Source organism: Eretmochelys imbricata, chromosome 3 (genome assembly GCF_965152235.1).
Source record: "Eretmochelys imbricata isolate rEreImb1 chromosome 3, rEreImb1.hap1, whole genome shotgun sequence".
Taxonomy (NCBI): domain Eukaryota; kingdom Metazoa; phylum Chordata; order Testudines; family Cheloniidae; genus Eretmochelys; species Eretmochelys imbricata.
In genome coordinates, this window is record NC_135574.1 from 133,581,168 (window position 1) to 133,598,726 (window position 17,559).

Here is a 17,559-nt window from a genome sequence, read left to right on the forward strand (position 1 = left end):
AGTATTCAACTCACTTGTAGTGAGTCTTCTGAGGACAAATTCCAGAATACTTTCTGCAGCAGTCATAACAGAATTAGAGAGAAAACTTAACACCACATCTATACAGAAAACAAAACAAATGCACTATTAAAACAATGTACTTTTTTGTGTTAGAGATACATGATATACAAAGTGGATTAAATCAGGTTACCATACAATGTCAAGCTATACAGGAATAAGCATTTACAGTTCTCTTAAGCCTCTGATCATTCAGTATAAATGACTGCTCACTGTTTTATTGTATACTATTCTATTTCAGTGGGTTCTGCTTCTCTTTTTGAGGGGATCTTCATCTGTTTGGTTAGAGGGCTATAAAATGGTGCACAGAATATAAGGATTTTCAAGCAATGTTTATGATTACCTTTTTAGGGTTAGGCATTCTATCTTAAAGGCCACACACAAAGCTCTGCTGCTTAAAAATGTATAAAAACTTGATGTTAAGAATCCCTCAAATCTTCTCAAGTGTTAATCAATAAATCTGGAGGGTATTCAGAGTTCCAGATCAAATCTCATAAACTAGTAGGTCCAATTTAATGGCCAAGTAAACCTGTAGTTCATTGGTTTGCTGTCTATATTTATCAGAAATCAATTTGACTGAATAAACACCAGAGAGATCTCAAAGTCAATGAGATTATTCAAGTGCTTAAAGTTAAAGCACATACTCGAATGCTTTGCTGGATCAGAGCCTAAAGTAATTAGAACGACTCTCAAACTTTATTATAGTATATTATGGTATTCTAATGCCCAGATTATGTGTGTGTGGTTGTTGACCTTTACTACAAAAGTTTCTCGGTCTTGAATCAGCAATTTAAGATAAGGCTGCAAAACAGGTTCCATTCAAACCTAATTTTCACAGTTTCATAATTTTGTGAAATATTTATTACTGGTACTGAAATTTTCCATAATGAGCCTCTACACAAATATAACATTTTTTTCTGAAAAACAAGCAAAATCCCTTCAACTGCTTTTAAAGCTGAGTGAAAGTGAAAAAAAATACACCTTTCCTGTTTTAAACCAAAACTACTATGATCATATACATCACTGAGGAGTAGTATGCTTATATGGGAAAATTATATGTATAATATTTGTTTAACACATTTATGGTTGGATGCAAATTGCAGAATGAGCATGCACATCAGAAAAGATCACCATGGGCAAGACTGTCATTTGCCCAATGCACCCATGCAGAAAAGTAAGGGGTTGGGCTACCTGGAACACCAGCGTATGTAACGAGGACAAGAGCAGGCATCACTGACACTAGCCCTCCTTTACCTCCACAAAAGTAACCAGGCAATGGATCGAGAGGGGCTGGGAATGAACACAGCCACTGGCTCTGTTCCCACGATATGCCAGTTAGCACAGCTGAACTGGCACAGCGGGAGAAGAATTTACTACTACAATAGCCGGTAGCAGATACTTTCTCCCTTAGAATAAAAACAAAGCAAGCTGAGAAAGGAACTCTTTCCCCCTCAGAGTCAGAACTCTTTCCTTGCTGCACCACACTCAGGGATAGATGTAAGGTCACAATCTGGCCCAATGTCTCTCAATAGACACATAAAGATAGATCTATTTCATTTGTACACACAGCTAGTTAAAATGGGGTTTTAGTCAGAAAAGCAACTATGTGAAAATGACATGTTCTAACTCTATCAATTTGCTCCTTGTTTCTATCTAGCATTGTATCTGCTCTTTTTAAATGATTAAAATAAGGGTACTTAAAACACTTTGTACTTTCATAGCATTGCAGAGTGTTGCAGAGTGAAGTGGGTCATATTCCTTCTTGTGAGTGATCAAAGTTTAGTGAAGTTTGCAAAGATGAAAGATAAAGAGCTGGACCGTTTTCAAATGTTCATAACATTACTGAATTCCCAAACCATTTTTTCCCAAACTTTGTCACGAGCTTACTCCTCAATGAGGACTATTTAGAATGCTCAGTTTCCAAATTCAGCCGCTAATATAATGTACAATGGGAAAAGTTTTTTGTTTTTTTCTTAAAAACATCTGCATACACAACAGCTAAAAGAGAAAAGGAGTACTTGTGGCACCCTAGAGACTAACCAATTTATTTGAGCATGAGCTTTCGTGAGCTACAGCTCACTTCATCGGATGATGCTCAAATAAATTGGTTAGTCTCTAAGGTGCCACAAGTACTCCTTTTCTTTTTGCGAATACAGACTGACACGGCTGCTACTCTGAAACCAGCTAAAAGAGAGTTTCTTGAAGCTTTCTAAAGTAGTTCACCTTTACGTAGAGACCAAGCATGGAAGATTTCAATAACTAAGAAGTTATTTTCAGAAAGTTATAAACAAATGAGAGCACAGGATTATAATGGAAAATAGCATTTGTTACTTAGGGAAGACTACAATAAAACATGTACAAGACATAGTGCCACACAATACATTTGTATGGCACTTAGTCATAGAAAATGACAGGTATATTACTACTGTAGGGGCTGTAGTGGGTAAATGTGGCAAAATGTACTTCACCACCTACGTACCTCAATCTATATTTCAAGGGAGACCACAGTGGCACTGAAAGTCAGACGGATAATACATCAATAAGGAGATGGCACTGAAAGCCTCTGCATGCTCTTTTTGCACCAACATATAGGGAGTCAACAGAACACAGGGAGGATAACAAAGTATTAAAGTGGAGTCTATCTGATTGGACCTGCTGTGAAATAAACATCTATGAAGCACAGGTTGAGCTCCCAGCAGAGATTCTCAAAGAATACCTTTGAGGATTTCTTCAAGGTTTTCTGTGTCACCTTAGAATTACACCAAAGAGCAAGCTCGGAGGAAAGCCTGGTACCCTTCCTGGAGATTTAACAGCCAAATCTTGCGCTGATATTTAATTTTTGAAATCACAGTTTAATTAAATGGAAAACCGCCAAATGCCAGAAACAATATGGACATATTTCAAAACTATATTGTGCTTATTATCAATGTTCTCTATTTATTAACATGGCTGAAAATGGCTCAGCTGACTGCTTGTATAGGAGTGCACATCTCTAGTTTGTTCACAAGGTTAAACATTGTAATTTTGTTGCTACATCAAATTATTACAGTTATTGCACCATATCTCCCCCTTGCATGCTGTTTGGTTCATGCTTTACCTGTAATAACAATTCTGCAAAGGGAACTTAGAAATTATTTTGATAAACCACAACGCAGAACAGAATCCAGCTAACTCTCCCATAGTTCTGTTGGCCCTCAAAGGTTATCAAGAGTAATAATTAGTAAAAAGTCATTTTTCAACACTAAAGTCTGCAGACTCAGTAAACACAGGTAGCAGATCTGTTGAGTAAGAAAATGCCAATAATGCAGCCACCTTTCGAAAGGAACATCAAGTACATTTTTGTACTTTTTTTAAACAAAGCATTCACCACTGTTAGTAACATCACTGTACAAGCTTGAAAAGCAGAACCTGTTTGTTTCAGTTTTCCCCTTTCAATACAGTGTGTCCCCCTCCCTTTTTTTTAAATGGTAAACATGCCAACCCAACTTGGACATTTACTGTATTTCCCTGTTCGTGAATCATCAGCAAATAGGTCAGTTCATAACACTGGCAATTAAGTTTATTACTTGGCTTTACTCTGCAGCAGAGAAGCATGAAAACACAGCAGGTCATACCTAAAGAGTGGCTTTTCTTTTCTTACATGTCTCGATACCAAAGCATTTAAAAGGAGAAAAGAAGTTTGGAATTCAATCCTGCAAGGTGAAAGCAGTCTCCTGGGAGATTCCACGGACTGCTAGGAACTCTGCAGGCTCAATTCCCAATGAATGGGCTCATAGTTATTTGTAATATGTTCATGCTATCCAGGTTCTAAATACCTGTGGGTCCAATCCTGAAGGATGCCAAGTGCTTTCTTGGAAGCATTCTACATCCTCAACTCACAAGCAGTGGTGGGATATGCCAGAAGGGCTTCTGCACGATTGGGCCCACAGTTTCTGATTTGGAGGGCATGCCCCTGATTATAAACTTTTTTATGTACATTACTTACGAATGGACATTACTTGACAATATCCATTTACTGTAGTAAATATCCACAAGTTTAATTTGATTATAAATTATATAGGATGCAATATACTAAAGATATCACTAACCATCTTGTGGACTGGACTGTTTTAACAAACAGGTCTGTAATAGCTTCAACAGTAGCTGTAGACTTTTATCGGTTTTCAGTGTTGGTATGTAAGCATTAGTGCCAAGTTTCAACAAGACATCCAGAAGAGGGTGCAAGAAAGACTTTAGTTCATCCCGTTCAGTGTTGCTTTTTTTGCTGCACAAAACAAAAATTAAAAACAAATATTCTGTGAACTTTTCTTACATGTCTAAGTCACTTGAAAATCTAGGACTTAGACTCCAAAGTCATTTAGGCACTTTTGAAAATTTTACAAGACAAGTTCTAAGGCAATTGACTACGGATTGATCCAAAGCCACTGAAGTCAACTGGAGTCTTTGCACTGGCTTCAGTGGGCTTTGGAACAGGCCCAGAAAAAAATTTGATGGGATTCCTACTTGCCTGTGTTTATTCTTCACCTCCTCCACATCTGCAGCCAGAAGAATCATTGTAGCAACAAGCTTAGCTTCAAACCAGTCAGGCATAAAGCAGTTTTCTCCTGATTAAAGAGAATTTAAATTTTCCATTATATTTTTTTTAAAATCTCAGTATGGTAATTTTAACTGTTAATGTAGGTTTCCAATCCTATTAACAGCAGGCAGTGATACATAAATGATTCATGAATTCAATATAAAAAATATCAGCGTAAACATTAATAATGAACACTTTGCATTCTTGTATATAAATTTAAATTAAACCAGGTTCATTTTCATCCTCTACCTACTACATAAGAGAGCATCTACCAGCCTTTTGGTTTTTTGCATTTAGGAGCTATTAATTCATAAAGATTAACTGAACTTACTTTTGGATGCAGGTGCCTTAAGATAATCTTCCACAAGAGTATGTACATATGCACTTAATGAAGATCTTTCTTGATACTCAACATGGCAGTTTATGGACTTTCTGAAGCATCTGTCATGAGTATACAGCCAATCGCAAAGCTAAATGAAATAAATGTTGCTATTTAAACACTTTTGCCAACTTAGGGTATATAGAAGAAAATAAGTTATCCGACACGATCCAATATGCTTAAATTCTCTAGAAGTGTGTATGGTGGTATACGTTGTAATACACGTTTGATACATATGTAGAAAAGGGAAGAAATCTGCAGTATTTTTTTTTTAAAAAAAATCCTGTACTTGTTTAAGCTTTTCGTACTCATAACAGGAGTAGAACAGATGCTGAGCATAGTCATTACCTCTTTAACCTGCTGTGCCATTGCATGCAGCTAGATCTACTCATTCAGTCAGAATGTTCTTAAGTCCAAAGATTACTTCTTCCATGTTTTTTCACTTAAATTTCTAATTCTGTGGCTGAATGTGCCCATTCAAGGTTGTGATATATGTGTATTTTGGGAGTTAAAATTCAAAATGGAAAGCAAAAATTTAATCTTACATGCAAATTTGTCTTCTTTTGGGAATGGAGTTCTGTTATTCTTGTAAATGCTGGGTTTTGCCACACAAACGAAAATGAGAGGCAATTCTCATGCAATTCTTTGGCACCCAAATACTGGCCCTTTAAGAGGTTCCCAGACACCCACTGCCTCAGAAAATACTTCCAAAACTATGAAAAAGGAAAGACAGGTACAGCAGATAATCATTCTGAAGAGAAGGCACATTTAAAGATAAGATAAAACAGTTTATTACTCCAGCAAACAAATCCTATATCCGCTAACCAGGGTGGATAAAAATCAATGATTTTAAAAAAAAAAAACAGATTTTTTTTTTTATTTAAATCGGATTTTTTTTGAGGGAAAAAAACTTATCTAAAGACAGTTTTAATTAAGATACATTATAGCTAAAAGATATCTCATCATGGAATAGGGATTATAAATTCTAATTCCATAGCATGAGACAATATATTCCTGTAATGTTTAAGAAAAGTTTTGTAAATTAGCTCCAATATTTCATGAATTAGGGACCCAATCTTATGGGGTTCCAGGGGCTTCTGTATAGATTCTTTAGGTTAATCTTTCTATCTACACAATGGGACTCAGTGCTCAGTCAAGAAGATACCATCAGAGATGCTGAGTTTTGCAGTTCTCAAACTGTGGATTTGTCTCTCCAGAGATAACATGGTTGTTAATAGCAAAAATGTTTTTCAATAAAATAAATAATATACAGGGGTGAGAAATAACAGACCTCAATTCTATTGTCCCTCTGCAAATTTGTGTACACAGAGTCAATCCCTTACCTCTCTCTAAAAGTGAAAAGTTTCAAAAAGTTCAACAAATACAAGATTGTTAGGGGCGGAATAGATCTGGACAAGAAGAAGTCAGGAGATAAATGTGAGAAGGGTGGGACAGGCACAAAAAGTGAAACTGTTTGGGCAGCACACTCCAGAAGTCTTGAGGTCTTTGAGTGTAGCTTTCCTTGATTTGAGATCTACCATACCATTCTCTCACTAGAAGGGAAAACCTATAATGGCAGCAGGCCATAAAAGAGACTCAGTTTGGGAATATTTTAATGAAGTTCCTCTACCTGTGGGTAAGACAGGCATGCGTGCAAAATGCAAACAGTGCAACAAAGAAATGTAAGGCCTGGTGCCCGAATGAAACAACATCATGAGAAGTGTTCCTTCTCAGGAGGAAGCTGTGTTGAAGATGATGAAAGGAACATGTCTGAACATGCAGGATCTTCGGGTTGGTAAACTATTTTTTATTTCATATTCCTTTCTTAAGGACTGCCTGTCTTCCTTCCGGACTATTCTTGAATTCTCATGTTTGAGCAAAAAATATAATTGTTACTCTATGGTACTATCATTTTAGATGCAGTTGTGATAAAAAATAAATAGCTGAAATAGGCAGATCTTCCTTTTACAATTTCACCTTTAAAGTAGCACTGAGTGTCAGTGAATGCAATGAGTAATACTAAATGAGGAGTATGGTGGTAATAATTAAATAACTGCATTGACCTATTTGGTTTAGGAGAATCCACCCTCAACATACAGGATTCTGAAGACTATCCACCTTCAAGATCACCATCATTTTCCACAATTTCAGAGTTATCTGCCAATGGTAGTGTTTCAGTCACATCATGTATGTCACATAGCCACAGTATATCACCTGGGGCAAGAAGGAAAAAAAATCTCCATCATCCAGAAACAACCATAGATAAGTTTGTGATAAGAACCAGCAGATTACAAAAAGAGGTAATTGATGAAAAAATTGCCCAGTTTGTTTATGCAACAAACTCTCCTTTCTGGATGACTGAGAACCCACACTTCATTAACATGGTCCAGTCATTAAGACCAGGATTCAGTCCACCCAACAGAGCAGATGTCACAGGCAAATTGCTGGATAAAGTGTATGAAAGAGAAATTGAGCAGCGTGCAAAAGGTCTAGAGGGTAAAATTGTTAAACTGAGCTTTGATGGCTGGAGCAATGTCCGCAATGATCCTGTTGTATGTGCTTGTGTGACAACAGAAGAAGGGAATGTCTTCCTTACAGAAACAATTGATACATCAGGAAATGCACCCACAGCACAGTTTGGTCAAAGTACACAGTTTGGTCAAAGACAATGCTGCAAATGTATCCAAGATGAGAAGAAATTATTTAGAAGAGAGTCCCAAGCTAATAACATACGGTTGCAGTGCTCATTTGATGCACCTCCTAGCCAAGGGAATGGCAAGGGAGAAAGCAGGCTGGCACTGTGGATACCTGGAAGTCTCTTATAGAACAAGCATTTGGGCACCAAAAGTCTGCATGAAAGAACTGATTCTGATTTGCACTAGGATATGGCTAAATACAAAAGTTACAAATTAGCTCATGTTCTCTCTCTGGAGAATGCTGTGGCAAAGCAGGGCATACAAGTCCGGTACGAGCTCAGCTCCAGCTCTTACGCTGCTTTGAAGTGCAACAGAAGCTCTGCCCTCAGGAGAAAGCTGCTCTTGTGCAGAATTCAGGTGCTCTGCAGGAGAAAAGAAAAAAACAACCTACCCCTTCTTCCTTACCTTCTCACACAATGAAGGTGCATGTTAAAATCTTCTGACTAATTACCTGCTGGATAGCAGGTTGAGGGTTAAAATTAATCTCCTCCTTAGCGTTAAACGCGTTACAAGGTACAGATACAAAGCACAAATAAATTAGCACTCAGTACCAGAAGCTCCAGATGTGCCAGTACAAAAGGGACTGAAAATTAGTTCACATGCATAAAGTATTAGAGAATTAAAACATTAGCTATAACTAATACAATAGATCAGTACAGTCTATTACAGAACATTTTGATTAACACAAAACCAGCAGCAGTTTCAATTCTCACCTCCATCCATAGTATAGTCCCTCTGCTTAAGGACTCCTCTTGTCTAAGAGACATGAGAAAACTTGAAATCTCTGGAAGTGACACTTTCTCCTAAAGACATTATTTAAGCTTCATTAGTCCCCAACACACACACACATACACACTCTCCCACACACACGTAATATTTTAGTGTGAAACTGAGAAGAGTTTGCTTTCATCTGGCAAATGATTCAATAAGAAAATAATCTTTTCCCTCTCACCCTCAATTTATTACAGGGATGTGAACTTTCCGAAGAGATTAATTTTTGCCTTTTTTCAGTTCCTAACATAACTTAATCAGGACACACAGCTCATTTTCCTACAGTCTGATGTATCCATATTGAGATGTACACTGAAGGTGAATGAATGGCTTGAAGCGAGGTATTCACTGATGGCTTTTTTTCTTTTTAAGTGGGGGCCGGGTGTGTAAATGGACAACCTCAGTTATATTAATTTTAGATATTTAGAAGCCCTTGACTAATTCTTCTGTTTCTGCCTTTTCACAGGAAGCCCTGCTCAGGTCAGCTCATGGTCAGCCACAGCAAAATCTGAGACAGCAAAGAGAAAAGGTAAGCAGCTGTATTAGCAGACAAAAGAAAACGGGGTGGAGAATACAAAAGAGAACCTTTGATGTAGCTATCAGGCATAAGCAAGAGTAGTGTGCACTCCCCTTCCATTCAGTCACATGGACACCTCCATTCTCACTGATGATCATATGACATCCTTATGGCAACTACAGCAATTGCTTACTTGGAAATATATTAGGAAAGAAAGTAATTTTAGATTATTCTAAAGAGATTTAGAGGATTAAAAAAGGGCCAGCAACTATATGATAGTAAGTTCTCCAAATACCACTGGTTGGGAATTGATACTGAGCAGGAAATTGCTTATCACCTCACAGCTACGGTGGCAGGTAAATAATAAACAACAATGCATTGGTATTATTAATTAGTACTAGTCTTCACCATGTGCTATGCATTGTCCAAGCAAGAAGACATTCCCTACCCCAAAGAGTTTATAATCTAAAAGAGCAAGACACACATGAATGGTGGGAAAGAGGGATACAATCAAAGTATGTATTTATATCATGTAGGTTTTATATACATCAGGGTGTTTTTTTTAAATTAAAACATATAAATTGAACTCAATTACACCATCAGCCTATCCACTGTGAGATGGCCAATGTCTTGTAGGCTTCACAAAAGAAGTGAGTCCTGAGGAGAGGGCTTTATAAATCAGTTCAAGGAGAACACACACATTGCTGGTATAAGTGAAAAAGGCAGAGAAAGATTTGTCAGAGGGGTGAACAACAGGCAGTCAGAACTAGCATCACTTGATGGAAGAGGCAGGAGGATAATGCTATCAGAGACAAGAGCAGGTAAGGAACAGGAGCACAGTCTTGAAGGTGAGGAGAAGCAGTTTCTACTTACATTTAGATTTCTTTTAAGTTTAACATTAACTCTGCATTTCCTGGGTTTCTATTGCTTTTTTTTTGCAACAATTACAACATACCTGTTTTACCCTTAAGTTACTGATATGTATTCAGCCTTAACTGCAGTTAAATGTAGTTTTTATCCAGGAACTTTACTGAATTTCATCAAACAAGATAAAAGCATGAGTCCTTGTTTGATGTCAAGTTTGAAGTTTAAAAAGAAAGTTTATCCAAAGCACCAAAATCATTTGAAAATTTTTGAACCACATTTTATAGCTTAAAAGTGCCCAGACAAACTCTTGTGATATTATAGGGGAGAAAAAGGGGAAGGGTTTCCTTCTGGGTCAACACTAAGCATGAGAAATTTCAGTGCCACAAAATAATTTGAGAATTAGACAATTTATATTCAAGATTTTAAAATGAAAGTGATATTTTAACCTGACTATAAAGTCACCATGCTAACACTATAACTATAATTTTAAAATCTTTTATGTCATTTTGAAAGTCTCTTTAATATTAAATTTTCATTTTTAAAGAAGTGTTTGTATGGCACCTAAGAGCACAACAGGATCCTGAGCCCATGACTAGGGATTCTAAGCATTTCAGTAATACAAATATCATCATCAATAAAGTACTGCAAATGAAATGCGGAACAAAAAGGATCAAGTTGTTTCATATGAAAAAACAAAGTTAAAAGAATTACTAGTACAACTGAATACAGGAACTACATCACTCAAGCACATTTTTCAAATGGATATTGCCAAAACTACAAATTCAGTCAAATCAGCTACTCCAAGTTCTATTTGGCAGCACTTATATATAGCATCATCATCTCTGAAAAATAAAATATTACACTAGAAAAAAAAAAAGAGGAACTTACCACATCTGTCAAATGCATAGCTGTTTGAAGAAGAAAACACTGAGCAGCTCCCCGCAACAAAATTTGATGCGTGATCATAGTGCACTGCAGGACATCTCTGCAAACGGATAAATATGCACCTTAAATTATAAACAGATTTAGTAGCTCTTAAAATACATATTTACCAACTATATTTTAACTGAAGTTGTCAATATATTAAGAATGCAGAAGCACTCAGAATATGAGCTGCACTTTCTAAACATACAAGATATAATTCCTGCCCTGAAGAGCATACAATCGAAAACAAGATGGGTTATGATTCTAAATAAACACAAATAACTTTTGTTTAGTGACAATTAAGGTTGCATAAGGACAAACTCCACCAACTCAAAATCTGCAAAGCATGGAAATGAAAAGCTAAGGGAAGTCTCTATTCCATGTCACAGTCATATTGCCTACAATACTGTTGGTAAAACACTCCAACAATTCATAAGGCTTTCATTCACTTACATCTCTAACAGATATTGAAAAGCAATAGTACCCAGAATTCATTAAATTCTCATTCTATCACAAAACCTTAACAGCGATCTCAGATGCTCCTGTGCCACCAGATTGACATCTGCCTGTCACACATTCCATGCTTTTGGGAAATCACTCCCTTAACATTGCTGAGGTCATCGATAAGATTTTGTGCTAGAATTCAGAAGTTGATTATGTTGGGATAAGCATTGCTTTTCAGTATCTGTTGGAGACAGAAGCAAAACCCTTACAGCTTGATGGAGTGTTTATTATTATTATTAAGTGTTGCAGGCAATGTGAATGCCAGAGACTTTTCCCTTAGTTTTTCATTTTCATGTGTTTCAGATTTTGAGTTGGTTGAGTGTGTCCTGACACAACTCTAACCGTCACTAAACTAAGTTTTTTGTATTCATTTCCTAGTTCATTTTATACAAGGTTGGTGTACCTCAGTGGGCAGGTTCCAGGATCAAGCAAGGAAGAGGAGCTGACAAATGACTGAAATGTGAAATATCTGTATTTTGACACACACATGTTGAATAACCGCAGTTCCTCACAAAGTGATTAACCTCTTCTTCTTCGAATAGTGTCCCTATGGGTGCGCCATTTCAGATTATTTCCAAGCAATATCCCTAGATGGAAGAGGGAGCTTTGCAACAGTGCAGAATCAAGACAGTACTGCAGAACCAAAGTGTCACATCGGATCTGACTGCATGGATCAGAGAGTAATGTTTCAAAAACATATGTACTGAAGCCCATGTATCGGCCCTGCATACTTCAGACACAGGTACATTCTTTGTTAATGCCATAGATAGCACATTCAGCTAGATTGTAGGCATTATCACCCTTTGGAAGGGATGAATGCCCGCAGCATCATAACACGTGATAATACATCCAGATATCCATCTTGACAGTCTCTGAGTAGAGTTTGAGGACCATGCAGATCTATCCATGATGGAAATGAAGAGCCCAGGTGACTTCCTAAATTGCTTGGCCCTATTTAAGTAGAAGACCAATGCCCTTCTAACATCTAGGATATGTAAATTGGATTCCTGCAGAGAACTATGTGGCTTTGGGAATAACATTGGTAGATGAATGGATTAAGGTGGAATTCCGATATAACCTTAGGGGAGAATTTAGGGTGTGGATGTAAAGAGACCTTGTCCTTAAAGAACATCAGGGGGAGCAGGGGAGGATCTGCCATCAAGGCTCTAATCTACCTGACCCTACGGGCCAACAATAATGGCTACTAAAAATGCTGTCTTCATAGATAAATGCAAAGGAGAACAGCAAAAAGAAAAGGAGTACTTGTGGCACCTTAGAGACTAACAAATTTATTTGAACATAGTGTGCTATAGCTCACGAAAGCTTATGCTCAAATAAATTTGTTAGTCTCTAAAGGTGCCACAAGTACTCCTTTTCTTTTTGCGGATACAGACTAACACGACTGCTACTCTGAAACAGAGAACAGGTTGCCACTGGTTTGAATGGTGGTCTCATAAGGTAACTGAGTACCAGGTTGAGGTCCCAGGTCGGGGTAGGGTCTCTAATCTGCAGGTTGTCACCTCCCAGAGCTTTAATAAACGTAGACTAAACCAGATGGGCAAACATGAAGAAACCATCTACCAGAGAATGAATGGCTGATATTGCAGCCAAATGGACCTTAATAGAACTGATAACCCCAATTTTCATAGATCCAAAAGACAATCCAGGATGACTGAAAGTAGCACCAAATCAGGAGGAGGGAGTGACAACAACATTAATGGAAGAATCTCTTCTATTTCTGCAGGTAAGTAGTGCAGGTTGATCTCCTTCTACTAACACTTGTACTTCCATACAGCAGGAGGATTCTAACCACGTGAACTATCGGAGGAGCCATGCCCTGAAGCGGAGAACCACCGGTTGGGATGAAGCACAAAACCTGCATCCTGTGACAGGTGACGAGGAATGGCTGGGAGCCTGAACGAGATTTGGACACATACGTGTAGATGGTAAGGGTGCCAACCATCTCTCAGCCAGGTTGGCACTATACGCATAATTCTGACTGGGCCTGGTCTGATCTTGTTCATCACTCTTAGTATCAGCAGCACTGGAGAAACACATAGAAGAGCCCTTTCTTCCAAGATAGAAGAAAGGCATCTCCCAATGACTAGTGGCCCAGACCCCCTCTTGAGCAGAAAAGACGACACCTCCTGTTCCTGGAGGTGGTGAAGACATCCACTTCTGGCAGTCCCCATTTTTGGACTATGCTGTGGAGACCTTGGGTGTCTAGATCCCATTCGTAATCCTGTGAGAAGTGTACGCTGAGGAAATTGGCTGTGGTGGTCTGAATACCTGAGAGGTAGACCAGTGAAATTTGGATTTGATGAACTGTGCACCAATTCCATAATTTTATGGCTTCGCCACAACAGGGAGGGGGATTTTGCTTGTCGATATAGAATGCATGATCTTGATTGATTTGCCTGTGATGAAGGATAGGAAATGAAAGCAAGAATTCCTGACAGCCCTATGCTTCAACAGATTGACATGGAGACTGATTTCTTGAGTTGTCCATTTGCCCTGAGTTGTGAGGGTATGGAGATGGGCTCCCCATCCCAACAGTGATAAATCTGTTGTTAAAGTTACTGATGGGGCTGCGCTACAGAAAGGAATGCCTGCACAGACGTTGAGTTGATCCTCCCATAGTCTAAGTTGTTCCTCACGTGGCAGAGGAACTATCACCTGTCTACCCAAGGTGTCTTTGACTGGAGAACAGGTCATTCTGAGCCAACCCTGGAGGCAGTGGAGACACAGCTTTGTCTGATCGGTCACAAAGGTTCAAGCTGCCACGTGTCCCAGCTACTGAACACAGTTCCTCATAGATGATGTGTAGGGGGGCATGCAGCATTAAGTGCCCCACACCCAGATTTCTGCTTGGCCTGCTGGGGTGCAAGGAAGAGGGGCTCTGTCCTCCGCTGCACCTGCCCTTGGCATGCTCAGCTCCTGTCCCTGGCAGCCAGGCCTGGGCAGGATGCAGAAGGGGTGGGACCAGCCACTTCTCATGATGGCTGCTCCAGGTCACTGCTCTGTGCAGAACAGCAGCTACCTGAGAGAGAGCCTGGCTGGGGAGATGGTGGCAGCAGCGGGCCGCCCCCGGCATGGGCTCAGTTGCCAGGGACAGAGGCTGAGTGAGCTGGACACCAGTGAGCTGGAAAATTGCTGTTGATGGGCAACCTGGGGTCCCAGTATGGTCATTGGAAGGGCCTGTAGTACAGAAGTGGCGATGGCATGCAGGATTGGTTCCATCACCCTCAATAATGAGTCCAATATTCCCTATGACTTTCAAAGAACATGTTTCTGAAAGAATATTTTGGAGAACCATAAACAGAAATAGAGGAGGCTGACTGGAAGTCACTTTCATCCTCCTCCATCTCATCCAATGGAGGAGCACATGTAGAAAACAGTAGAGAGTCTTGTGGTCCAGATGACAGTAGGCCAAAGATCGGGATCTTAGTACCCAGAGATTCTCAGTACCCACCAGGAGCAGGGACTCCGGTTCATCTGTTATTGAGAAATCCTGAGTATGTCTGAACTCCTGTGGTACTGATGCAGCATTCAAGGGCACAGTCACTGAAGCTGATAATTGATGTACTGAAATAGATGCCGACGGTGTCTAGCACCGCTGCTTAATCAGTGCTGAGGGTACCACATGCATGAGTACTGACAACTATGCTGAACTTGGTGGTGCCAGTCCAAGTGTCTGTGCTCCCCTCCTTGCTGGTAGAAGGTACCCAGGCCCTCCTGGAGCCATGTCTCTCTCCTTTGTGCTCTGGAACTTTACGGTCCCACTAGTACTGGAGGAGGAGTCCTTCAACTTAATGGTACCAAGTCAAGAGGTTGAAGCTTCAGAGACAGTGGATCTCACCTGGACCTTTTGGAGCTGGCTCCTTAAGCCCACTCCTCTTTGTGGAAGCCTTCCCCATCCTGGGGGGGGAGGGGGGAGAAAAGGGCTTGTGGGGGGCAAGGGAGGGGGTCTCCCAACCTAACTTAGAAGCTGGCCAAAGGGCGCATTCCATCATTAGCAGTCTGTGTTTAATCTCCCTATTTTTCCTTGCCCTGGACTTGAGGGCCAGGCAGAAGTTGAACTACTGGGAGACATGGAACTCCCCTAAGCAATGGACACACTTTAAGGCCATTACTCACAGGTACAGCAGGAGAGACATCAGCTGAAACCTGGAGAGTCAGGCACTCCCTGCCTCAAAAAAACCTCTCTCTGAGGGGAAAGAGGAGTAAAACAATCCTCTCACTACCTAACTATAAAAACTATTTTACCCACTATAGAAATATTAGGAAAAAATCAATGCATGCTCAAGGCGGACATACTAGGGCTCCATCTCAGGCCAGAGCAGTTGAGAAGGAGCTGAGGGTGGTTTGCCCGCATACCCCATACAGCCTCAGTATCTGGCACAAGGAGGCATAGGGCATCCATGCAGGCCAAATGGACACTGCTAACTGAAAATCTCCGATCAAGGGCCCATGTGGCACATGCACACCTGAAATGGAGCGCCCTTAGGCACCCTATTTGAAGAATCCAGGGTTCTATCTCAGACTCTGGGAGAAGCATGAGGCTGAGCAGTTAGAGACTGGAGGTGATTTGATTATCTGAAAGGCAATGCAGCCAAACAGCTAAGATCTGGGTCTACCACCTTAGAATCCTATTCCTGCTATTAACTTATTTGCCAAATGCAGTGGCAGATCTTAATCATCTACGTTCTAGGATCCACATTCATGCCTTTGGTCAACAATAAGAGTGGAGCTGCATGAGGCTCATGATTGTCTCTTGTCCAGCTCACAGAATTTCTCCTAGGTTATAGGGGTATTTGGTGGATGGATTGGCTGATTGATTTTCCTCTGTCTCTCTCACCCACCCACAGATTATTTCATCAAAGTGGATGTATTACATCATCAGTGCTAAATATAGTGGGTTCATCTTGGTGCATTTCTTTTTCCATTTATGGAGAAAAAGTGAAAACTCATAACAAACACAAGCACAATGTATTTGTAATTGATACTGTATTAATCAGCACACAAGGAGCAGCACATGGAGCAAAGCAAAGAGCTCAATGTCTTAGATGTCCTGCAAAAGAGAATCTAAGAAAGATGAAACAATCCATTGAAAAACTTCAAAAAGGGATGATTTTGGAATTATTCTTCTCTCTGAATCAATCCAATTTTCAAACCAACAAGAAAAATGCGAATTGTACTCAAAATTTACAATCTAGGTTTTGGCCATGTTAATAAAAGTTTAAAGTGCCTGTTGAAATGAAAACTGATTTAATCTTAACTATAAATTCATGACCAATGCCTCCATAATTAATGATAATGTAATATTGCCATGAGTACTGCAAAAGAACCTTCTAATGTTAAACACATAGGTTAAAGGCACTATCCCCCACTGAAGAGCTCTCCAATTAAATCAAAACAGTTTCCCCTAAAAACTAAAAATTGCAGTCTATGAGTTAATTCACCCCCATTGGGTGGGTAGAAGTTGGACTGCAAATTTTATGCCCTTTAAGCAAGCGGATATAGCTTTACCCAAAGAGGGGAATTCACCCCTAAAACAGGGTAAGCACCATTTGAAATATTGCTTTCACTTGGAAGTTCGCCAGAGGAGAGTAGCTTTACATTCCAGAGAGTTCTCCGTAAAATCCTTAGTGGTAAAGGAAACCAGGAAATGCACTGAATTAGCACATCATTCTTGTGCCCTGACCATAACCCCTTCCCAGACAGCCTCACGTGCTGAGGGTTGTGGGAAGTAGTTGCAAAAACAGTGCTGTGTCACGGCTTACAAAAGGGTTGTGCTTGCTGCTAAAATCTCTTAAGACAGACTTTCTGCCACTAGACCTTGGCATATCCACTAGGGAACTAACCAAGACCAACATGGGAGAAAAATTTGCCACAAGTTTCAGTTTGTCCCTCACATTCACTTTAAATGTGTTCTTTAATCAGAATACTGTTGGCTACACGTGTTTAATGCTGCTTAATTTACTGCTGTGCTTATATTCTTAAATACCAGGAATATGCAAAAGAGCTTGCTTAAGAGGTCTCTTTACTGAGTCAAAGAGTCAAAGCCTCTTTACAGAGTCAAAGCCTCTGAAGAACATGAAAATTTGTACTAGCAAGTATGCCGTGTAGTCATACCCATGTTGGTCCCAGGATATTAGAGAGAGACCACGTGGATGAGGTAATATCTTTTATTGGACCAACTTCTGTTGGTAAGAGAGACAAGCTTTCACAGCGCTCTTCTTCAGGTCTGGGAAACTAAGGCCATGTC

At 39.7% G+C, this 17,559-nt stretch overlaps 1 protein-coding gene across 4 annotated transcripts in view; it reads right to left on the minus strand.

Annotated features, from left to right (window-relative positions):
• The window catches only part of TARBP1 (tRNA guanosine 2 -O-methyltransferase TARBP1), a 98,884-nt gene that overhangs the window by 53,739 nt on the left and 27,586 nt on the right, over window positions 1-17,559 (minus strand). For all 4 annotated transcript variants that reach the window (XR_013345689.1, XM_077813428.1, XM_077813430.1 and 1 more), the window contains exons 8-13: window positions 10,752-10,848; window positions 8,422-8,511; window positions 4,965-5,103; window positions 4,565-4,661; window positions 4,146-4,321; window positions 1-98 (exon numbers count right to left, since the gene is read on the minus strand). Coding sequence is in view for 3 of the 4 variants with exons in the window: in XM_077813428.1 (XP_077669554.1) it covers window positions 1-98; window positions 4,146-4,321; window positions 4,565-4,661; window positions 4,965-5,103; window positions 8,422-8,511; window positions 10,752-10,848 (697 nt within the window). In the remaining variant the exon portion in view is untranslated. The remainder of the gene's footprint in view (window positions 99-4,145; window positions 4,322-4,564; window positions 4,662-4,964; window positions 5,104-8,421; window positions 8,512-10,751; window positions 10,849-17,559) is intronic.